General features: G+C 41.9%; 1 protein-coding gene across 8 annotated transcripts; it reads left to right on the top strand.

Annotated features, from left to right (window-relative positions):
* Nucleotides 1–4,410: 4,410 nt before the first annotated feature.
* On the top strand, nucleotides 4,411–24,530 carry fus (FUS RNA binding protein). Of its 8 annotated transcripts, none has more exons than XM_021626052.3 (15): nucleotides 4,480–4,721; nucleotides 7,572–7,596; nucleotides 7,913–8,076; nucleotides 8,325–8,490; nucleotides 8,661–8,908; nucleotides 9,030–9,201; nucleotides 13,572–13,606; nucleotides 19,877–19,912; nucleotides 20,200–20,309; nucleotides 20,672–20,801; nucleotides 21,084–21,188; nucleotides 22,023–22,146; nucleotides 22,341–22,444; nucleotides 22,730–22,868; nucleotides 24,105–24,530. In XM_021626052.3, the coding sequence occupies exons 1-15, from the start codon at nucleotides 4,709–4,711 to the stop codon at nucleotides 24,142–24,144; spliced, it is 1,611 nt and encodes a 536-aa protein (XP_021481727.1). In that variant the 5' UTR covers nucleotides 4,480–4,708; the 3' UTR covers nucleotides 24,145–24,530. The 8 variants fall into 8 exon arrangements, with proteins under 8 accessions (XP_090049106.1, XP_021481727.1, XP_021481724.1 ...); XM_021626049.3 differs by having other exon boundaries at nucleotides 4,495–4,721; nucleotides 21,084–21,206; XM_090192979.1 differs by having other exon boundaries at nucleotides 4,549–4,721; nucleotides 8,664–8,908.
* The last annotated feature ends 452 nt before the right edge of the window (nucleotides 24,531–24,982 follow it).

Below are 24,982 nucleotides of genomic sequence, written 5' to 3'. Positions count from 1 at the left end.
AGCCTACAAATGAAGGATCTGTTTTGTCATTTATCACATTTCCCAGTACCTATTTCTCTTTTAAAAGATTATGTGGATGATATTGCCCCAATTAATTTATACATTTACAAATATGTCAGTTACTTAAATGTCTGTAAATGATTTTGACTTTCTCTGAACTGGAAGCCAATATCTATCCCTAGTTGAAATTGTAACGATCGTCCTCTTCTTCTGACGAGGAGTAAGAGAGGTCAGACCAATGTGCAGCGTGGTAAGTGTCAATTTTAGTTTATTAAACTGAACACTAAAGAATACAAAATAACAAACTGAATGATACAAACGAAAACCGAAACAGTCCTGAAATGTGAAACAAACATTACAACAGGAAACAAATCACCCACCACTCAAAAGTGAAACCAGGCTACCTAAATATGGTTCTCAATCAGGGACAACGATAAACAGCTGCCTCTGATTGAGAACCATACCAGGCCAAACACAGAAATCCCAAAACATAGAAAAAGGAACATAGACAACCCACTCAACTCACGCCCTGACCATACTTAAACAAATACATAATAAAATAACTAAGGTCAGAACGTGACAGAAATAGAGATTTTATAGGCACTAACCCCGCCATGGTTCATTGGAAAGATTAATGGCATTTTTGTAGGGGGTTTGGATAAATACCGAAAATAAGATCTGTGGGAAACACAGGCTAAGGAGATCATAATATGTTTGTTCTGTGAGATAATCTTAAATCAGCTAAATTCACTTATTGTGAATTAGGTTGTTTGATTTAATCAAGATACTGACACCTTCAGAATGGTTTCACTGTAACATGAAGAGGTGGAGCAATGCTGGCCTAGACAGATCCAATAAACATTTCATAACACATACTGTCATGTCTTTACTATCATGAATGTGATGGTGATTATTTCAAATCAAATCAATTAACTATGCTTAATTATTACGATGATTAAATTAATCCTGTAACAATTAACTCATTAGCAATCTTGGGGCACCACGGAAAACGTTTATTTAACGAGTTACCGTTTTCCGAATGAACTCTTAAAGATAAAGATCTCTTACATTTCAGTCATTAATTAATTGTTACCTTCTATCAGTCTCATTCTGAATGTCCCAAAACTCCTGGATATTTGCACGAACCCAAGCATAAATGATGAATCAGCAATTTACAAATTGGCTTAATTATTTATTTACTAACTAAATCACACAGAATTACATAAATACACAAACAGAATCGCTTACACATTGATTACTACATAATGCAATGAAAAGTCCCTAGTGGACTAAACCGATAATAAGGCTTGTAACACCAAATGACGGATTCAAAAGAGAGGGAACGGTGATACTTGTTACCAGCATAAACTACCAAGTTAAGTTCTGCAGCAGTTTGGCACCATAGCAGCATACAGCTTTAAGGCCACTCCATCCTCTTCTGCTGGTTCCAGCTCCGTGACAATGCAGTTGGACAGTGAAGATGATTTCCTTGCCAATCAATGATTCATCATATTTACAGTACGTATACAAAGAGTGAACTTTCTGGAACTGGTGGAGACACACAGCTGATGGTGGCAGTGTGCACCTCAGATCAGTGGCAAAATCTGGAGGAAACCATTGAGCAGCTAGCCAGCCAAGCAGCACAACAACCTGGAGAGAGATGCCTAGCGCACACATCATTATTTGAGTTAAGTTGCTTGTTCAATCAGATAGCATATATACTTTGTTATTATCTTGTACCTATAATTGTTGATCAACTAGGTAGCATGTTAACTACCAAAACACTGCTTAAAACTATAATTGTTCAGAATGTGTAGGTTTACTAGTTAAAAATAAAATAAAATGTAATCGTTCAATAATTCAGTGTTGTGTTTAAAAATATCTGATCATATAAAATCTGTTGTGTTTATATTACTTTTACAAATAAAAATGTGATAAACAAATCTAAACGAACAAATGTCAAATCATATTTTTCGCCGAGATGGCCAGTCAATTTGAGTAACGTTATTGTGCATTCTACGTAATGACGCAGTTTTGCTTTAATACGTAATGACGTCATCACGCAATGACATCACAATGTCATTTAGCAACAAATCGACCTGCCTCTAGCAACTTCCCCTGAAAATTAGTTGGCAACACTGAATGCGAGGGGCATGTATGAAAGAGAGGGAGAAAAAGATAAAGGACTTCACTAACATACATACAGCTGAGAACTATGCTCATGGAAATGCGAATATCTTGCACATGAATGGCCGCTCATTCGAAAGAATTGCAATGTACATATTTACGTGTGTATGTCTTTGCTGTCTTTATGTTGAAAACATTCGATCCATCTACGGGGAGTAATTCAACAGAAAGTCTCTTGTTGTCCAGCAGAGATCAAAGTCTTTCATAGTTTTAGCGTGTTCAGTGGGCTCTGTTATTATGTATATGTCAGACTTAATGGTCGTTTGATAGGGGAATTTTCTTTGAATGGATCTTTCAGAGTACCAACCAATGGTTCTCGGTCAAGTTTACTAGACTAAAGTTCTTAAACAGCTGCAGACTGAATGTTCCTGTGTAGTCTTCATCTTCTTCACTTGAGAAAGTTTCAGAGTTTCTAACTATTTTATACCCTTCAGCTCACGCTGTCCGGGTACTGGTCTTGTAGAGTAGCCATTCGTGACATTCGCCTGCTTGGTCTGATATGTTAATTCTTCACGAGAGGTTTTATGCACTGAAGTTCGGCATAATGCCTGTGCTCACGTGGGCGTGGTTACTGACTGAAACATCATATGATTTTTTTTTTCTCATTTAGAAGGCTAAGTTCGTAATTCATCTCCTCACAAATAGTTTCATATTTAATCATATAAGTTCCACAACATCTGGATGTGAACCTGACAACTGGGAAATATACACATTGAGATACAGTTATGTTATACTGTCCTTAGTTACACCACAAATTAGCCCAAGTACCCTTCCAACTGCTTGGATTAAAGAAATATTGTTTAATTATCCTATCTTGGACGTCATAGTACTACTAAATCCCTGTCGGGTGCAGGAACTCTACAGGAAGTGGCAGTGCCCATCGTGGAGCAGATTATTTGTTGTCACAGGATGTATCAGATCCAGTCTTACGACTGAGACAGTAGACATCCTGTGGACACACAACTAGACACACCAAGCTAAACATTTCAATTCCATTGGCAAACACACAGTCACACACACACACACACACACATCTTTGAGTCTCTAAACATGTTTTTGTTCTCCTCTGTCTCTGGAGGCCCTCTTCCATAGGAAATGGGACATGGATCCAGGCTGGGGTGGTGAGTTTTGGACTGGGCTGTACTCAGCACAACCGTCCTGGAGTCTACGCCAAGATGTTTGCCTTCAATGATTTCATAAGAGCCAGAGACCCAGCTTGTGGGTGGGACCACACAGAGAGCAGCCAGTGGGGCTTGTGTACACCCTGGCTTCACTACGGCTGGCCATATAGGCCACAAAACATCCCAGCCTGCAGAAACATGTAGATATACTAGACTTCAGACATCCAGTGCATGTGCATACAATGGTGTTTGACAACCATAAACATAATCTGTACAAGCACTAAACATCCAAATTGATATAAACAAGATGCATACCATGTAGGCATAAGTGAAACTGTGTAAAACATGAAATGTTTGAAGTAGGATGTAATTTAGCTTTCCATAGTCTACCACGTCATTATGGTGTCAAACAGCTCATAATATGACGATTATTACATGAAGAAGCCATGAAGAAACTCCATGTTCTGGTTCAGTGCCAATAGCCTAAATGTTGGTCTTGTTAAACAATAACGGTTTAAACATGCCTGACAAACACCCACTTAACCAAGATGGTCCTAAAGCCAATACCTAAAATGGCAAATAGACTTGACCGACATACTGAATTTCCACCTGAAACATAACATGTGAGAATGTATTTTTATCTTGGTGTGTAAAACTTGTTTGTTTTGAATGAGATCATTTCAAACTCATGAGAAATTTTGACACCCCTCCATTCAGCATGACTCAAGAAAAACACTATTACACCCCTGCCCTACCAAAACCATTTTGTATGTTACCTGGTGGCGGTCTGTGATTGAGTCTTTTGAGTGTGAAAATGATTTTTCCTTGTTACCAATTCCATAGTATACACAATTACCTAGAATTATTCTTTTTTTTTATACCACATAAGACATTGTATGATTCTGAACCATTTCTAATAAAGGAGAAAATGTGTTTAATATAATTAGTGTTCTATTAAAATGTCTGTCTTGTGTGGCAACTCAAGTATTTGACACATGGTCTTCTGAGCAGATGGAAATCCTAATTTCTTGCTTCATTGATTGATGAGAATTAAATCAGACAAACCTTGGGCTATGGATAAATTTGGCCCTTGATGACGCTTGCATTACGTCTGGTGTCGTCATCTGACAAGCAATCGTGCATATTGCTGCATTCATGTACTATTTGGAACAAGGAAACTCGGACTGTTCCGACTTAACTGGTGGAACGCTGCACGTGTCCAACTACAACCAGTTAGCAAGGCTGACATTTCCGAATAGACCTTGAACGCGGCATATGACTGGAGGCGGAGAGAACAATTATCTGCCTTTAGCAGCTAGTGTGACCTGCGGTCTTGAAGAATAACCCAACGTTAGCGAAATAATCAACATCTGACAAGTTTGAGGGGTTTAAACGAGGAGATGGCGTCGAATGGTAAGAATACATTAGACAAGACGTTATATCTGAAGTGGCCAATTAAAAATAAAACATTGGCTAACGTCTGAAAAGGAGCTAGCTTGCAAGCTTACTATAACGTTATATAGTATACATATGTTGTATTTTAGCTAGATAATCAATGAAACATTTACCATGTTTAACTGGCAAGTGAACTAGTCAAGTCAAACAAAAGTTAGCCAGCCATAGCAAAGACGGCTAACGTTAGCTAGTTAGATTCGACAACCACCATTTTGTTTAGCTAGCTGCTAACGTTACAACAACCAACTGAACCAAGCAAGGAGACCGGTTTGTGCTAGCAACTGACCTAGTTTTGTAGAGGTCATCTCATTAGCTTGGTCGTTTAGTTAACATATCCGAAATAGTCCGTGGAATAAGATTACTTTTAAGCAGGGGTGTAAGTAAATGTAATATCTTATCGGCACGGGACACCAAGTGCGCGCACGCATTTATTTTTCTTTCATAGAGGTGTAATCATCGAATTTCAAGTAGAAGCCGTATTCATTTTATACAGTGCATTCGGAAAGTATTCAGACCCCTTGACATTTTCCACATTTTGTTACGCTACAGCCTTATTCAAAAATGAATTAAATCGTTTTTCCCCCATCAATCTACACACTATACCCCATAATGAAAGCAAAAACTTTTTTTAGAAATGTATATATTTTTTTATAATCACTAAACATTTACGTAAGTATTCAGACCATTTACTCAGTACTTTGTTGAAGCATATTTGGCAGCGATTACAGCCTCGAGTCTTCTTGGGTATGACGCAGCAAGCTTGGCACACCTATTTGGGGAGTTTCTCCACTCTTCTCTGCAGATCCTCTCGAGCTCGGTCAGATTGGATGGGGAGAGTCGCTTACCTCCCTTTCCAAGGCCCATCTCCCCAGATTGCTCAGTTTTGCCAGGCGCCAAACTCTAGGAAGGGTCTTGGTGGCTCCAAATTTCTTCCATTTAAATAATGATGGAAGCCACTGTGTTCTTGGACCTTCAATGCTGCATACATGTTTTGGGTACCCTTCCCCAGATCTCTCTCGACAAAAACCTTTCTTGGGCTCTATGGACAATTCCTTTGACTTCATGGCTTGGTTTTTGCTCTGACATGCACTGTCAACTGTGGGACTTTATATAGACAGGTGTGTGCCTTTCCAAAATCATGTCCAATCAATTAATTTATCACAGGTGGACTCCAATTAAGTTGTAGAAACATCTCAAGGATTATCAATCTAAACAGGATGCACCTGAGCTCAATTTTGTGTCTCATAGCAAAGGGTCTGAATACTTATGTAAATAAGATATTTCTGTTATTTTTAATAAATTTGCAAAAATTTCTAAAACCAATTTTCACTATCATTATTGGGTATTGTATTTAGATTAATGAGGATTCTTTAAAAAAAAATCTATTTTAGAATAAGCCTGTAACGTAACAAAATGTGGAAAAGGGAAGGGGTCAGAATACTTTCCGAATGCACTGTATATAATGTCTGTATGCCTAGTTGCCTAGCCTTAGTAAATACTTGTCATATCACTTTTAACATATGTGGCGCAAAGCTATTTTTCACCATAAACATGCACCCTTATAATAAAGCATTCCATGCATCCTTGCGTTTGCAGACTTATGTAAAACAGCCTACTATTACTAATGTGATGATTAGATTGGATAGTCATAATTTAAGCTGAAAAAATATAACTCAATCACTGATTGCAAAAAAGACTGTAAAATGAAGTGCAGGCTGAGGCTATAGGCCTATCAGATACATTTCTTGTTGGCATTTTATAAACACATTTCATGCAATTCTACTGCACTTTATATGAATGTGGACATTAGTAGAATATTTTTTAATCCTATGAAAATGATAGAGTAGACTACTCTGCTGACTGACAAACAGATCAGTAAAAATGTTGTCTGATCCATGTAATTGGCATACGAAAAGGGAAGACGCATACAATATGACGTCCATCTACCCTGGAGGAGGAAATGATTGTCCAAAAACAAACAAAAGCGGCAATGACCCAATGATGAAGACAGTGAATATGCACACTCTCTGGGGATATGACCGATGTTCTCCGCTGGTGCCAATAAGATACTAGGCATCTGGTCGCAGAAGCATGCAGAAGCAACTTTGCAGACGACCACCACAACATGTAAAATCCTCAAGTTACTGCGAGAGTAGCAGCCCTGCTCTGTCAATTATACATTAGGTTACGAAATCTAAATGTTTTCATAAAATGTTAATGATCTGTTAGAGAGACCCCACTGAACGGTTCAGAACATGAAGAATCATATGTCTTGGTAAAATGTGTTTTTTAAACCGGCCGCGACTGGGAGGTCCGTGGGGCGACGCACAATTGGCCTAGCGTCGCCCGGGTTAGGGAGGGCTTGGTCGGTAGGGGTGTCCTTGTCTCATCGCGCACCAGCGACTCCTGTGGCGGGCTGGGCGCAGTGTGCGCTAACCAAGGTGGCCAGGTGCACGGTGTTTCCTCCGGCGCATTGGTGCGGCTGGCTTCCGGGTTGGATGTGCGCGGTGTTAAGAAGTAGTGCGGCTTGGTTGGGTTGTGTATCGGAGGACGCACAACTTTCAACCTTCGTCTCTCCCGAGCCCGTACGGGAGTTGTAGCGATGAGACAAGATAGTAGCTACTACAGCAATTGGATACCATGAAATTGGGGAGAAAAAGGGGTAACATTTTTTTTTTTAAATGTGTTTTTTATAACATTTGAGGGAAATTTCATCACCAAAGCGTGTTTTCACCCACTAGGCAGAGCGGGTGGACACCCTACTATTAGGCTACCTCCACTGATCACATCCCTTTTCTTGTTCCTCAGATTACCCTCCGACTGCAGCCCAGGGGTGAGTCAAAATGTGTTTGGTATCCTCTCATTAGTGGTAATTAACTTTATCGCGGATTGCTAAACCCAGAGCCAACTAAAGTTAAATGCATGGCTCTAGCTAAGCCCAGCCTACATTCTTTTCTGCAAGTTTAATCAATTTACGAACACTACATCAATGGAAAGGTGTTTTCTGTATGTACGTGAAGTCCTATATAGGTTGTTTCTCACTGAAACTACTTGTCACACCAATTTTGAAGTGACCCATTTCTTATATTGAGATGAGATTTTATGTGCATGTCGCCACTCCATATAATATCTGTGATTGCTACTTTCAGATATGGGTCCTATGGTGGTGGCCAGGCCAGCCTGATTGGCTACAGTCAGTCGTCCACCCAGCAGGGCTATGGCAGCAGTGGCGGCTACAACCAGAGCTCTGAGGGCAACTCCGCCTCCTGCGGCCAGGGAGGCTACGGGTCTAATTACGGCCAGTCGCAGTCAGGTACGTCACCAACTGCACCACAATAAATCTTAATTAAAACCAGCCGCTATAGGCGTTGTGTTCCTCATGTAGTCTGGTCTCTAAGCATTGTCTCCTGTTGTATTATCTGGCGATGGAGCTATTTATTGACAGTTTTTTTGTAATATTTTTTTTTGCTTCAGAAATTGGTGCTTGGTAGCTTAAGTCTGCAGATGCATATCCACCTCACGTCCCCTCTCTCTCTCTCCCTTGCTGTGACCTTCCTTCAGGAGGATATGGTTCTCAGCCTCCATCCCAGGGCGGTCAGCCCTACAGCTCTGGGGGCTACAACAACAACAGTAGTAGTAGTCAGCCACCACAGAGCGGCTACAACCAGCAGTCGCCCTACTCTGGATATGGACAAGGGCAGTCTGCTGCTGCACAGTCTTCTATCAGGTGAGAGACTATGGAAGACTGTGTTTGTGAGTTCTGCATTGTGGGATGAGCATACAAAATGTGTTGATAAACATTGACATTTTGATGCATATGAATATCCTTAGTGTTCCTAAATGGGAAAGCAGCTGGGCTTAAAATAACATTGTTCCCTTTTTCTCCCTTTTCCACAGTAGCTATGGCAACAACTCCCAGCCCTCTAGCTTCGGGCAGCAGCAGTCGCAGAGTGGGGGCGGGGGCAGCTATGGGAGCCAGAGTGGAAGTGGCTACGGGGGTAGTGGCGTTGGACAGAGTGGGGCTTATGGGGGCAGCGGGGGTCAGCAGCAGCCCGGGGGGACTCCCTACAGCCAGGCCCCCAGCTACAGCTCACCCCCACCCCAGAGCTACGGCCAGCAGACCAAGTACAGTCAGGGGGGTGGAGGTAAGGATCCCCCTCCGATATTAGAGGTCCAGTTGACATTCATTCAAATGCACCCACCCTTCTATTTTTGAGCACCCACCTGGAATCTCAACCTCAATTTCCTCCATCTACTACTCCACAGGATACAGAGGCAACTCTCCACCAATGGGAGGAGGGTATGGTGGCTCGGACGGAGGCTACGGAGATAGTGGAGGGCGAGGCCGTGGAGAAAGGGGAGGTGGCTTTAGGGGTCGCGGGGATGGTGACCGAGGATTTGACCGAGGTGGCGGACAAAGAGGCACTGGCGGCATGGGGTAAGGACTCAATAGCTCCGCTCCTCCAGACACTCACTCACACACACACACTCACACACCCACCTCAGTATTCACTTAGACTTCTTGCATCAGTCCCCCATAACATTTATCTGGACTCACCACATAACAAAAGGACACACACACACACACACTCACTCAACTCTTGTATCGATGTTTGGATACATCTACACATCAGTCAGGTAAACACATGTGTAGTGTAGTTGATACTCAATCCAAAGTGTCTGTATTTGGGCTATTACAAGATAGGGAAGGGCATGGTTATTTGAATATCTGAACAGACATTAGTATTCCATTACTTGGGAGAGTATTAGGGCTGTCCCCGACTAAAAACAAATCTTGGTCGATCGAAAGTCATCTGTCCTTTCGACCAACCAGTTTTTTCCCATAAATAGTCACACCTTTTATATGTTTTAATAAAATCAACTAAACGCATTGAGCTTATGGTTTGATGAAATAAGACAAATGCCTCGAGGGCGCAAAAGATCTAGATAACCAGAAGAGAGAAACTTAACCTGAACCAACCATCTCCTGCTGGCTTTCAGATTCTGCCATTACGCTCCTGAAGTTGCCTGTAATAGGCTACATGAGGAGTCTGCAACCTTTCTCATGGGGGATGACAATTTCTGACCATTTCTACCGATATGCGTGCCAGTTAGGGTTTTCATGTGCACATTTTCATGAAACGGTTTAATTGAATTTATAATAACGTCTTTGTGTCTCAAAATCATTGTCATATGGTTAATCAAAATTCTATACAAATCTAAATTAAATGATACAAACCTAAAAAGTAACTTATTATATTGTCAACTATGTAAAAAATAGCCTACATAAAGCCAACAAATAAAAACATTGCAGCCTGCAGGTAGAAAATATACTGATTAAAAAAAAGAAATGTATAAAAAAACAATCCTATAAATCACATTGGCTACACATGGCCTGTCTGCAATGAACTTGAAACATTGTATCAACTATTAACTTGGGTCAGGCCTGAAGCCTGCCCTTGTGAATTTGCAACCTTGTATAAAATATTCTGGGGGCTCAGTTTCCCTCACCAGTGAGCTCGGGACAGACACAGCTGTCGGGTATTTGCGCAAGGGATAAGAAGCAGTGGTTGACTTGGGCAGGAACTCTACCGGAGCTGAGTATGGGCACCTCAAATTTTCTACTGTATGAGCTCCTGTTCCTCTTATAAAATATTAGTGTAAAGTATTGTGGAGCTCCTGCACCTAAATATAAACAGTACCAGCACCCAAAATGAATACTGGAACCTATTTCAGTCCAAGTCAAGCACTGATAAGAAGTAATCAGGTAGAACTATTTTATGACATTTCCACTGGATCAGAGCATGACTTTTTCCCAGTGGTTATCAAAAGGGAGAGAGCTGGAAAGATTTTTCAAATACTTTGAGGAATTATTGTCATTCTCGATGGATATAAAAACAGACTTTGTTGCTGTTTGAGGTGAAGAAAACATTACTTTGATAAGCTCCACAGGTGGTGGTGGTGTGTTAAACCAATCAGAAATACTATCACATCCCTAAATGGGCACATTTATATGCCTACATTTACTCGCAGGCCAGGTAGCCTATATGACTACTTCTATGCATGCATGTCTTAACTCATCATTGACAGGAGCTCTCCAAACAAAGCCAATGACTAAATTGACTCGTGAATGGAATGAAATTAACCAAAACTTGTTTCTCACAAGTGTAGCATAGGTTGTGCACACTTCAAACAATGTGTCCGTTCCAACTGGAATAATAGCCTAATATTGAATGCATTAACAGAAATGATAGGAATTAACATTAAATGTACTACTGATATATGTAATGGGGAATTGATATACACTAACAATCAAATGCAAACAATTCACACAATGAAGTTATGAAACAATGAATGTTAACAAACAGGCAGGAGAGAGCACATTCTGGAGAGAGAAGTGCATCTGGGCACATGGTCAATCTGACGTCTACATTGGCCATGCAGCATTTACGGTGATACTGCCTCAGCAGGAGTCAGGGCATTCATACTTCTTGTGTTTCGTGGAGCAGTGCAGAGCTGTTGTCAAGAAAGTGAGTTTGTGTTTTATACAGGATGTACCGCCTCCACCTACCGTCAACCAATCACGTCAATGCGGAGTTCTACAGAGCCCTCCGCATTGTTACAAAATTTGGGAGGCGCATTGCGATGCGGTGAGGAGCTCGATTTGGCTTCTGCATTCCTCTGGAGGCTCCGCAATTGCGTCACACTCCATATGGAGCCTCCGACCGCATTTTCGGAACAATAATAAGTTGGCTTTTAGTCTAGGCCTCCAATGGATTAGTTCACTGAGATGGGCGCGCGCGCGTGTGTGTTACTGCTGAACTAAAACGATCTCGGTCGACCAACAGCCTAACGACTAATTGGGTTCAGCCCTAGAGTGTGTGTATTATTATTATTTCTGTGATATTGCTACATAGCCTATAAGGATAGACTTACATTCCACATTTACATTAAAAAAACAGTTCTTACAAGTGCACCCCATTTAAAAAAGAAAAAGACACTGTCAGCCTAAACACGTTTCATACGTGTAGCTTGTTGTTAACTGTCGGTCAATCAAAGCGCTGCTACAGTCAGAGGCTCCATGTGTAGCAAGTGATGTCAGAGATTTCTAATCAATGCAGAATGGAATTAAAATTAGAACTAAGTTGGCCAAATGAAGAGGAGGAGGAGGAGTAGGCTGCAATGATCAACCAACAGGTAGGCTGTTTTTTCACTCACACAGCGCGCTCCAGTCGCACAAGCAAGTCTCCATTTTTGGAGTTTTTCTTTATAACCTTTATTTCAACTATCCGGATATCCCCCCAAAATACTATCACCGGTCTGATTTGTACAGAAACAACTCAGTGGTGAAATGATTGTCTTGGTGACATTGTCAGTTACCTGGAAATCCAAGGGGGACAAGGAAAGATGTAATTGTCCAAGTGAACTGTAGGAAGCGCTTGTCAATTTGATAAATGAAAAATGGATGCACTGGTGTGCTAGTGCAACTATGATAATGGGAAAACTCTAACTCGGTAGGGGTTGAATAGTTTGGAGTTGTATGTGCAAGCGACCCACGAGACATGACAAAGTAACAGTGTTCAGGCTGGTTATAGGGGTTGTTTACAAAGGAAGGAGTTTTTGAATGTGCTAACGACATCGGTCTTAGGTTCTCCCAATTATTTGGTTATTAAATAATTTACTTCAGTCCCCATGTTCTCCTCGCTGCCTGTTATCTATGGAACCTGAACTGAGGGTCATACTAGCGTGGTGCACGTTCACACTGACAAAACTGCCCATGCTCAAACCAAGCAAATGCAATCCATGGCTACAGGGAAATGCTGTGTAAAGTGCACATTATCTTCTGCTTACATTGGCAGCCATGTGATGATTTATTTATCTTAGTGAACTATCTGAAGGGTCTCACTGGCAAACCTTTGTGCACACTGACACTGTCCACACACAAACACACCACATGACCTTGCCATCCTCTCACTCCACCCTCCTCTTCACCTTTTTATAACGCCACTTTCCCACCCACCCTTTACTGTGTGATATGATGCTTTAATAAATCTCTGAATCTCCTCCTAGGCTCTCACCTCTCCATGGTGGGCTTCTGTTTTTCATTTTGTTTTTTTCTCTTGAGGAAAGGGGGAATGGTAGAAAGAAGGAAGGACAGGCAGGATAAATTCACTGAGAGGACTATAGGCAGGGGTTAAAGAATAAGAGTTGCAAGTAGCCTGACGCACTGGCTGAACAGTTAGAACGGATGTCAAAGACATACCTAGAAAGTGTGCTCTTAAGACAATGTCAAAGTCTCAAGACGGTCACCTATATAGAAAATATCAAGGAAGGTTTCATGAAACTCCTTTTTGTAGGTGCTTAATTTATGTTTACTTGGATTCCGCAGCTGTTCTTGCAGTGTTATAAAACAGTGTACAACACGACACAGCAGTTCCAGGAAACAAGAACATTTGGTCTGAGTTGGTTTCAGAGATCAATGCAAAAGGAGTGTTAAATTATCTCTTGTACAAAGCAAGGAGAAGTGACTGTGGACAATTTTGATCTTCGGATTAAAACCCACTTGCAAACAAGATGCAAAGGTCTTCAAAACTGACCTCCGACTCCTCAGTTGTAGAGGAGAAGGGACAAATCCTAGGGTGGTTCCAAAGAAGAGATAGGGGGTGAACAAAGTAAGAAAGAAGTGAAAAGAGAGTTAAGGGGATGGGGTAAAAAAAAAAGGGGGTGGAACCCCCCCCCCCCCCCCTAGAGAGATTTGGCTTCGTCCACACCAGCCTTCAATGCGTCTCGCCTTTCTCTCCTCATCAGAATGGGCGATCGTGGAGGATTCAATAAGTTTGGTGGTAAGTGACAAAACTCTTTTAAATAAGAGATTTGGTGGGTTTAAAGAGTCAAGCTTAAAGGGAGGGGGAAAAACAAGATATAAAAGATTTAGATTATTGGGCCCAAAAAGGAAACTGGCCCTGGACATTAGAACTATTTATTATGTGATGGTTTTTGAACGTGGGAAGAGGAAATTGATGTCGGAAGAACAACCAATATGGGAAGTATTACACAAAGTTAGCTAACAAGGAAAGATTGGTCATGATTTTATCTTAGAAACAAATCTAATATTCAGGAGTTCTGGGTAGAATGGAAAGCATAGCATATTGAGGTGAAAAAGGGTCATGATAGAAAACCAAAGCGTAATTAGGATGTAAGGTCTTTATTATTCATTAGATGGGTTGCTTTCAACAGATCTATTGGTCCTGTTTTGCTCAGTTGACACTAGGATTGTGTGGTTTGATTCCCGCTGGACTCACACCCATACAATAGACCTAAGCGCGCGTGACTGTAAGGCTGGAGCTACATTGGGGCGGCAAGCGTTCGGCGCTGGAGAGGCGGGATAATCGTTCCCGGTGTAATAAATGGAAGCAGCCACACCCCAGGTTGGTCTGTTTGGTCTGATTTGCAAGCGTACCCCGGAATTATTGCGACCTTGCGCCTCTGGGTTTAGAAACTCTGTGGTTGTCTTTCTTCGTTTACTTGATGCTTTTTCAGTTGTCGTAAATTCATGTTATTAAATGGGCTACAAAGGAATTAGTTAAATGATTCTTTAAAAATATATATCCTTTCCTATATGCAACCTCGGCGTACCCCTTTTCATCGATGACTCAGCTAATCTTTTGTTATTTAGGGCTGATTGTTATATTTGTCATGACTGTGAGTGCTTGAACTTAAACACACTTGATGATTCCTTTCAAATTTCGATTTTGCATCCAAGTGAGCTGATTTTCATTGACTGTATTGCTCTCTGTGAGTGCGTATATGTAGAACCTTACGTACTTGGGCAAAATGACGCTGACGCCATGCTTTAATGTAGCTCCAGAATAAGTCACCTTGGATAAAAATATGCTATTTGTATTATATCTTAGTTGTCTTGTTTTTTTCTTATGTAAAACATCTATAACACCTCAATATGCTATGTAGCACATGATGGATGTACTGCATGTTGTCACCTCAACAGGTAAGAAAAATCAGTGTGTATGTTCCATATCCGAAATTTCACTGTCGTGTTTGGTACTGAGTAGAGTAGTTTACACTGCACTCCAAAACTTCCAGTAACTTCCATCCCTGTTGATTTGAAGTTACCTTGCTTTAATCTTCTGAATTTAAGTCACTGGGCTCTAAGATTATTTGAGTTGAGGCGGAAGGTCTTTCTAAGTGTCAAAGTTTTAATTTGCCTACCTGGGTGATTGAATCTGAACAATGGGTGTTGCCCCCCCCAAAAAAAAGTCAAATAAGGTATTTCTTCTTGCTTGAGAAGATTTTGACAAAAGTGTTGTGTCCAGATAAAAGGTCAGGGCTGTTACAGCCTCCACAACGGTGTCAGAAGTGTTGCTAAAATAAAATAACAAAAGTATCCCCACAATATTCTACAATATGTGTGATGACATCAAATTGCAGGGGGAACTCTAAGGAAAGCAACTGACGTAGGGTGTTTGGTTATGTTTCTCCCTTCTGTAATGCTATGCTCACTGTTGTTTTGTTGGTGTGAGGAATTTGGCTCTCTGCACCTTCTGATTTCTAAATACTGTTGAAGTTTACAGTTTAGACAGTCCACTTAAAAAACCATGGGTGGAAGTACTGATGATGGTAAAGTCTTCAATGGTGGTATTGATGATGGTGCTGGTGTTTTTTTTTAGTTACCATCTTGGACTTACATGCTGACTACACTGGCGCCATCGTGCTCACATGTTGAATATATCCATCCACATCAGACACGATCATAACATGCAGGTTAAAATATCAAAACCAACTGTGAACGCCATCTATATTAGTTTTGGGGCAAGTCGAAACATGCATTCATGGACATTGGGTTATTTTATTTGACATGCATATTGTCCTCTCTTTAGCTGGTACTTTTTTGTCGAGTTTTGACCCAGAGCCATACAAGTCTGTTTCTCTACGACAGTTAATCCACAGACAACAATGGAAACCTACTTAGTTTTTTGTTTATCTTTAATCTGTCCTCGTTTGTCTTCCAAGCATCCACGTGGGTTTGTATCTTCCTAATATCCAATAAGGGAGAAACTTGCACCACGTGAAGCGTCTTGAATAGAGTTCTATTTTAGCGCTTGGCTACGCAGACTCTCGTTCACATGCGAATTGATTGAATAACATGTATGTGTACATTTATTTTGCACTGCTCACGCACAGAATATAGCCAGTGTGGTTTGCATGTTAGTCATTCCTCCTTTGACTATGGAACTCAAAGGTCAAGCATAGACAGATTTAATGCATCTCCTGTCCCATGTAATTTTACAGTATGTATCTAAAGAAAATACTTAACCTGTACTCTGGTTCCGTAACGGCATTGATCAGAGGGAAGGGAACAGAATGGGAAATATGTATGAGGAAAAAACGGTTTGCTCCCAGGTAGGTAGTGAAAGGTAGTGGACAAAACACTAAAGGGTTCTTGTGGTGTTGCAAGGGTGCACTAATGGACCCGTCTCATCTTGTAACTGTGGTCCACTAAAGAAATTAAGTGTTTGTTCAGCGTACAAATTGTTCTTGTACCAGAGACCTGTTTGTGGCAAACAGTACTCCAGGGGAAAGTCCATTTTCTCAAACCGGTAAATTAAGTGTTGCCGCACGACTGGAAGGAAATAACGACTGCCATGCAGTCACAGTATTGTCATGATGCTTGTGATATGTCAGAGGTGGGATCCATACACTATCAAAGAGTAATGTTAAACTCTTGGATAGGCCTTGTTTCCTGTTGAATGTCCTCCGTTGTTTGTGTTGATGTAGTTAAGCAGAATATTTGAAACGGCACTAAAGCATGATGCATTCTTGGCCCGCCCCCCCAAAAATAGATATATTTATCACAGTCCACACTCGCCTTATTGTCAAGGTTCTCGCCACACGAGATGAAAACAGAACAATATCACACACAGTGAAATCAACAGACAAGTCATATCTTGGTCTCAGAAATGTTGTACAGTGAGCAAAGTGGGTTATCTTGGCCACAAAGGAAGAGTACAGCTTTTGAAAGTGGCCACGGTGTGGGTAAAACGATAGCAGCAACACAACCGCATGGTAAAAGAGTTGGACCTCTGCGTAAAGTATACTGAACAAAAATATAAACGCAACATGTAAGGTGTTGGTCCCGTGTTTTCATGAGCTTAAATAAAATATCCCCTACATTTTCCATAAGCACAAAGAGCTTATTTCTCTCATTTTGTGTCGCTATTTGTGACCTTTGCCAAGATAATCCATCCACCTGACCGGTGTGGCATATCAAAAAGCTGATTAAACACTATGATCATCAACACAGGTGCACCTTGTGCTGGGGCCAGTAAAAGGCCACAATGCCATAGCTGTCTCAAGTTGAGGGAGCATGCAATTGGCATGCTGATTGCAGGAATCTCCAGCAGAACTGTTGTGAGAGTACATCCAACCCGGCCTCACAACTGCAGACCACGTGTAACCACGCCAGACCAGGACCTCCACACCTGGCTTCTTCACCTGTGAGATGGTCTGAGATCAGACACCTTCTCAGGGAAGCTCATCTGTATGCTCGTCGTCCTCACTGACTTCAGTGGGCAAATGCTCACCTTCAATGGCCACTGGCATACTGGAGAAGTGTGCTCTTCACGGATTAATCCTGGTTTCAACTGTACCGGGCAGATTCCAGACAGCGTGTATGGTGTCATTTGATGATTTAAACGTTGAGTGCCCCATGGTGGGGTTATGGTATGGGCAGGCATAAACTATGGACAAAAAACACAATTGCATTTTATCGATGACAATTGGAATGCCCAGAGATATTGTGACGAGATCTTGAAACCCATTGTTGTGCCATTCATCCGCTGCCATCACCTCATGTTTCAGCATAATAATGCACAGCCCCATGTCCCTAGGATCTGTACACAATTCCTGAAAGCTGTAAGTGTCCCAGTACTTCCATGGCTTGCATACATGTCACCCATTGAGCATGTTTGGGATGCTCTGGATCTATGTGTACCACAGCATGTTCCCACCAATATACAGCAGCTTTGCATTGCCAGTGAAGAGGAGTGAGACAACATTCCACAGCCCACAGTCAACAGCCTGATCAACTCTATGCGAAGGGGATGTGTCGTGCTGCATGAGGCAAATGGTCACACCAGATACTAACTGGTTTTCTGATCCACGCCCCCTACTATTTTTTTATATCTTTTTTTAAATATATAGATATATAAATGTACACTACATGACAGTATGGACACCTGCTCATCGAACATCTCATTCGAAAACGATGGGCATTAATATGGAATTGATCCCCCTTTACTGTTAAACAGCCTCCACTCTTCTGGGAAGGCTTTCCACTAGATGTTTGAACATTGCTGCACAAACTTTCTTCCATTCAATCACAAGCAGTAGTGAGTTAGGACACTGATGTTGGGCGATTTTAGGCCTGGCTCGCAGTTGGCGTTCCTATTCATTCCAAAGTTGTTCGATGGGGTTGAGGTCAGGGTTCTGTGCAGGCCAGTCAAGTTCTTCCACACCAATCTCAACGAACCATTTCTGTATGGACCTCGCTCTGTGCACAGGGGCGTTGTCATGCTGGAACAGGAAAGGGCCTTCCCCAAACAGTTGCCACAAAGTTGGACGCACAGAATAGTCTAAAATGTCATATGCTGTAGCATTTAAGATTTCCTTCACCCCCCCCAAACCATTATTCCTCCTCCACCAATCTTTACAGTTGGCACTATGCATTGGGGCCTGTAGCGTTCTCCTGTCAGATGTTAAAGCGGGATTCCTCACTCCAGAGAACACTTTCACTGCTCCAGAGTCCAATAGTGGCGAGTTTTACACCATTCCAGCCGACGCTTGGCATTGCGCATGGTGATCTTAGGCTTGTGTGTGGCTGCTTGGCCATGGAAACCCATTTCATTAAGATCCCAACTAACAGTTTTTGTGCTGACATTGCTTCCAGAGGTAATTGCAACCGAGGACATACTTTTTTTTAATGAACTTCAGCACTCAATGGTCCCGTTCTGTGAGCTTGTGTGGCCTACCACTCCGCGGCTGAGATGTTGCTCCTAGATGTTTCCACGTCACAACAACCGCACTTACAGTTGACCAGGGCAGAAATGAAGCGGGCGTTGTATCAAGAAGCAGTGCGGCTGGGTTGTGTTTCGGAGGACGCACAGCTCTTGAACTTCACCTCTCCTGAGTCCGTACGGGAGTTGCAGTGATGGGACAGGACTGTAACTATTAATTTGTTACCACAAAATTGGGGAGAAAAAGGGGTAATAAAAAAAAAAACACATGGAGACAGGAGTCGCATTTGTCATGTGAAATCCATAGATTAGGGCCAAATTAATTAATTTAAACTGACTGATTTCCTTATGAACTGTAACTCAGTAAAATCTTGAAATGAAATGAAATTGTAGCATGTTGTGTTTTATATATTTTGTTCAGTCTATGTCAGATCAAAGGGTGGGTCTGGTTTTATGTGCAAACTTAGAAATAACATGGAAACTTGAGACAAATGGTGACAAACTGAAGGAATGTGAACGTCCCCAGGCAAACAATCCGTGGCGGTTCCTTGTTCATATCGTCCACTGGGTTCAAAGATCTCTTCGGCCCCTTGTGTTAAATGCATTAATTCCTAGTAATGCTGGTTGGTACATGTGGAATGGATGTATTATCAACAAAAATGGGTGATTTAAAAGTGGAATGAAAGGTTTATTTGATAAAGGTGAGAGAAAAAAAACTGTCCAATTGTTTCTGGTTGTAACTCTTCTGATGAAGTGATAGGAAGGTTGTACGACGGACACTATGGCCGTCGTGGGTCATTATTTCACTTCAATAGTGTCTCAAATCTGGAGTCTGGTCTATGGCAAGCATACACTGTAATGGTCCATGTCAGGTATACACTGCACACTACACAAAAGGCATGTAGAACGGTATACCAGTAGGTGTGTTTTGTGGAATTGGTTTTGTAGGGATGAGAGAATCAAAAGAATACATAGTTGTGAATGTGCAGAAGTTGTGGGACTGTAGAATAGTAGTATGTGTGGTACTTTTGTAAGTGTCCACTTACAAAAACAAACATAAATATGTCCTTTTTCTTCCTGAAGGACCGAGAGACCAGGGACCTGTTGGGCCCAGCTCCAGTAAGTACTGACCTTTGACAGTTGATAGTGCAACAATTAGAACTGATTATATTTCTTGCCATCATGTTAAGTGAATTAGTGTGTCACTATACTGTTCTGGAATATCTAGGTCAGCAGCAGTATGCATCTTGCTTTTCTGATCTGCTCCTACCTTTTGTAAATTGTGTATATTAGTTATGTTACGTATTTGTATTTTCTGGGATATAGATCAGAACCACCTTACATAATGAATGAATGTAACTGTCACTGTGTATGAACCCTATGCTGGCCTGACCACCTCCCTACAGTGGAAGACCAGGATAACTCTGACAACAACACCATCTTCGTGCAAGGCATGGGAGATGGCTACACCGTTGATTCTGTGGCTGACTTCTTCAAGCAGATCGGCATCATCAAGGTACCGCCCTGCCTACCTTTTTTTATTTATTGATTGATTGAACTCCCTTATTAACACCTCCCTCCATTAAATTATACCTGACACACCCATCACTGTCCTGACTTTGGTGCATGGGTGGCATCTTTTCCTGAGGCTTTGCTGTAGATTACTAACATGCTATGTTTTGAGTGGTAGGCCATTGTGTTTACCTATGCAATGCCATCTAATGCATTTTCCTTCTGCCTCTTAATGTAGCTTTTTTTCTCAATCCATCTCTCGTTTTCTACTCGTTCTCTCCCTCAATCCCCCTATCTCGCTCTCCCTCTCCCACTTTCTCTCTGTCACACTTTCCATCCCTACCTCCCCTTTTCTCCATCTGTCAGATCAATAAGAAGACTGGTCTGCCCATGATCAACCTGTATACAGACCGAGAGACAGGGAAGCTGAAGGGCGAGGCCACCGTGTCCTTTGACGACCCCCCTTCTGCCAAAGCTGCCATCGACTGGTTTGACGGTGAGGGGATTACCTGTGGAGAAACTGCTCTTTACATTGTTTTAGGGGGGCGGGGAATAAAATATTTTACTGAAACTTACAACATGAAATAGATAAGTGAAAAAAATAGCATGGTGGGTCACTGCATTTCTCCATTTTAATAATTTTCTGTACCTTTAAGTGTAGTCTCTGAGCATTTTGTTTTTCTTATAGGTTTGTTTATTGAAGAAAATGGGTCAGTGATTTTCACTTGTTGCCCTTCATATTTGTGTTTTGTAAATTCTATTGTTTTCTTCGCTGCAGGGAAGGACTTCAAAGGGAACCCCATCAAGGTGTCCTTTGCGACCCGCAGGGCGGACTTCGGAGTAGGCCGGGGTGGGGCTGGCGGCATGAGAGGAGAACGAGGAGGTGAGGCAGAGTTTGGTGGTGAGTTGGTCATTATAGGGTCGGCTCAACTGGGTTAGTCAATTCCACTTCATATTAGTCCACGTAGGATATGAATTGAGGGTTTTTAATGATTTAATTTGAATTTCAGTTAATTTACTGAAACTATTGAATTGAAAGGGAACTGTTCCAGCAAAACTGCTTGCCCTCCCAATGAAAAGGGGCCAAGTATCTGTATAATTTTGTATAGCCCATGGGAAGGAGGGCATGAATGAGAGCACAGTATGATTTAGCCATTATTCAAGACCATTGGACGTCCCTTTTAGCCTCGTGAGGGAAATGCTCAGACGTTCCTCAAATATTCTGTCTAAATGCAATTTTGGAAACATTTGGAACTTAACTTTCATATAAGAGAAATACTTTTTCAAATTCAAAAGATACACTTACTGTATTCAGTTTAGGAAAGTTGTACCCGGCTGTATTTTGAGAAACGTGATCCAGCTATGAAATATGGAATGGTCCAATGGAAATGCGAGCGCAAGGTAAGAGGATGTGTCGTAGCTGAGGTGGTGTGTGAAAACAGCCGGGTGGAACTTTGCTAAACTGTACACAGTAAGTGTATCTTGTGATTATTTCTTGCTTATATGAAAGTTTATTTTCAAAGGTTTCCAAAACCATATCGCTAGTGAGGATTAAGGATTCTAAATGTTAAAACCGAGCCTTTGGATTCTAGTTCGTTGACCAAGCTGTGGTCCGGACCTTCAGTTGACAAATCAAGGGCTGGGTATGCCCCCCTCGGGTTCTCGAGAGCTAAGTATGATTGTACCTCTCCTGTATATTCTAACCCTCTCTCTGTAGGGCCGATGGGTCGTGGCGGATTCGGAGGTGGTAGAGGAGGTGGTGGTGGTGGTCTCTCTGGCGACAACGGTGGCCGTGGCAATGGAGGACAGCAGAGAGCTGGAGACTGGAAGTGTTCCAACCCGTAAGTCAGGGCTGAGGTGTGTGTGGACTAGAAGTGTTCTGACCTGTAAGTCGGTGCTAAGGGGTGCGGGTGGGTGGACTGGAAGTGTTTACAACCCATAAGTCGGGGATGAGGTGTGTGTATATTTTGGGGATGGGGGTGAGCTGCTAGTTATTATGGTGTGTGTCTGAGATTCTCTGTCTCTTTCCTTTCAGGGTGTGTGGGAACCTGAACTTTTCGTGGAGGAACGAGTGTAACCAGTGCAAGTCCTCCAAACCAGAGGGGACCGGAGGTGGCATGTCTCCTATGGATGGAGGCGGTAAGGCTGAAACCAACGTTCTGCACTGGCTTTCAGACTTTAGCCAAAGGTTTTAGTCTTTAGGGAGCAGTTTAATGGCTAAAGGAAGCCTGGTGTACAGAGAATTATTTGCTTATTTACTAATGGATGACGTGTAGACTGCCTTTTATACTAGGCCATGTTAGCCAGCCTAGTGGCCAAGGGCATAATTAAACTGGATGCCGGTCGTAGCTCTGTGTTTACTCGTTTTAATGACATTTTCCCCCCTTTCTTGTCTTTAACTCTCTCTGTATTTCTGTTTGTCAGGAGGTTTCGGTGGAGACCGAGGGGGTCGTGGGGGTTTTGACCGTGGTGGATTCCGGGGCCGAGGGGGTGACAGAGGTGGGTTCCGAGGCGGACGCGGAGGCGACAGGGGTGGATTCGGACCGGGCAAAATGGATGGAAGGTAAGAAGGTGCATGTGTCCCAACATTGTACATAGACAATGACTTATTCATGTACACTATATATACAAAAGTATGTGGAAACACCTTCAAATTAGTGGATTCGGCTATTTCTGCCACACCCGTTGCTGACAGGTGTATAAAATCGAGCACACATCCATGCAATCTCCATAGACAAACATTGACAGTAGAATGGCCTAACAGAAGAGCTCAGTCACTTTCAATGTTGCACCGTCATATGATGCCACCTTTCCATCAAGCCAGTTTGTCAAATTTTTGCGTCGCTAGAGCTGCCCCGGTCAACTGTATGTGCTGTTATTGTGAAGTGGAAACGTCTAGGAGCAACAATGGCTCAGCCACGAAGTGGTTTGCATACAAACACCCTGGTCCACACACATAAACAAATACCAGATTCAAACTCAAGTGCACATGCATCTGTTTTTTGACTTTTTAAAATGAATGATGTATACCATTGATTCTTGAAGAATATAGCTTAACTATATAAATTCCTCGTGACCTTATTTAAACTGTCGTACCCCATTAGAACCCAAAATATAAGCTTGTTTTACAATTTTTTGTTTTACTGCATTGGTTTTACGCATCTCACACGCCACATTTCAGAATACCCTACAATTGGACACACTAGTGCACTTGTCAAACTCTTTCCACGGAGGGCGGAGTGTCTAGGTTTTCGCTCCTCTCTTACACTTGATTGATGAATAAAGGTAACTATTTAGTAAAGAACTCCCCTTAACTGGTTGTCTTGGTCTTAATTGAAAGGAAAAACCAAAAACCCGCAGACTCTAGGCCCTCCATGGAATGAGTTTGACAACCCTGCTCTGGTGTCTTTGGTAAATGACCTCTTCCAAGAAGAATGTATGTTTGTTTTATAGTTTTTGTGTTTGTTTCCCACCTTGATTGATGTAATTAACTCCTTATTGTGTCATTTGTATTGCTTGCTGCTTTGTAATGCAAAAGAGACCTTGGTCTCAATGGGACTTCTCCTGCTTAAATAAAGGTTAAATAAAGAAATAAAAACAATGTAATTGTAAACTAGCACGGTATAGCCACAAAACATGGTATTATAGGTCAGTCCTTGTAGCCAGAGTGTTGTCTGTGAATTTGAGTGATTATATTTCTCCAGCCATATCTTTGATTTTTACCTAAACCGTGGTGGGGTGTCCCTTGGTTATTTTTTTAAACCCCTTTAACAATGTGACAAATGTCTTTCTGTTGTAGGGGTGAACACAGACAGGACCGCAGAGACAGGCCCTACTAGACCAACGCCACTCCAAGCTGGGACTAGATCTCCATCCTGCTCCTCCTTCTACACCTCCTCTCCTACTTTCCTCTACGACCCCCCCCCCCCCCTCCCCAACTCCCTCCCAAACACTCCTTTTATACAGTGTTACAAGTTGTTACTTTGACCATGTTTCTTGACTGTTTTGACAGACCTGAGTATCCCATAAACACTCACACTGTTTTGACAGACCTGAGTATCCCATAAACACTCACACTCCCCATAATCCCCACTCCCTCCAAAGTTTGGTAAACTTGATTTTATTTTTTCTTGAAGAGCTCTTTACATTTGTTGTTGCTGTCTTTTGAGTTGTTTTGGAATCTTAAATGTTTTGTTTTTAAAATTAAAGTATTTAAAAAACCAAATGTTTTGGATTTGAGTGGAGGTTCAGGCATCAAACAATACAACTTTTGGTTGTGAGTTGATACACAAGATCTTACACCACTCAAACATTTCTGTGGTAATTCTGAATGTACCACCATCTCACTTGGGTAGACACTGCAGGGGGAAGAAGCTACCACTCACTTTGATGCTTTAATTGTCAACATCAGCTTGTGTCCCAAATTGTATCCTACTTCCTTTTAAGTGCACTACCACTGTAGGCCTCTGGTCAAAAGTACTGCACTTCAAAGGGAATTTGCGACAGATATACCAGGGGCGGAGCCAGAGGGGTGTCCAGGGTTGCATTGGACACCGCTGACATCTGATTGGCCACCCCAAAATGTAATTTGCAACTGGCAATTTGATGCTGATTAACATCTCATTTCACCTTTTGTTTAAAGAAGCATTCATTTTGACATTCGGCGGCACATTTTTC

Source organism: Oncorhynchus mykiss, chromosome 12 (assembly GCF_057628025.1).
Source record: "Oncorhynchus mykiss isolate SJ-2025 chromosome 12, ASM5762802v1, whole genome shotgun sequence".
Taxonomy (NCBI): domain Eukaryota; kingdom Metazoa; phylum Chordata; class Actinopteri; order Salmoniformes; family Salmonidae; genus Oncorhynchus; species Oncorhynchus mykiss.
This window is presented reverse-complemented; position numbering and strand designations above follow the sequence as displayed.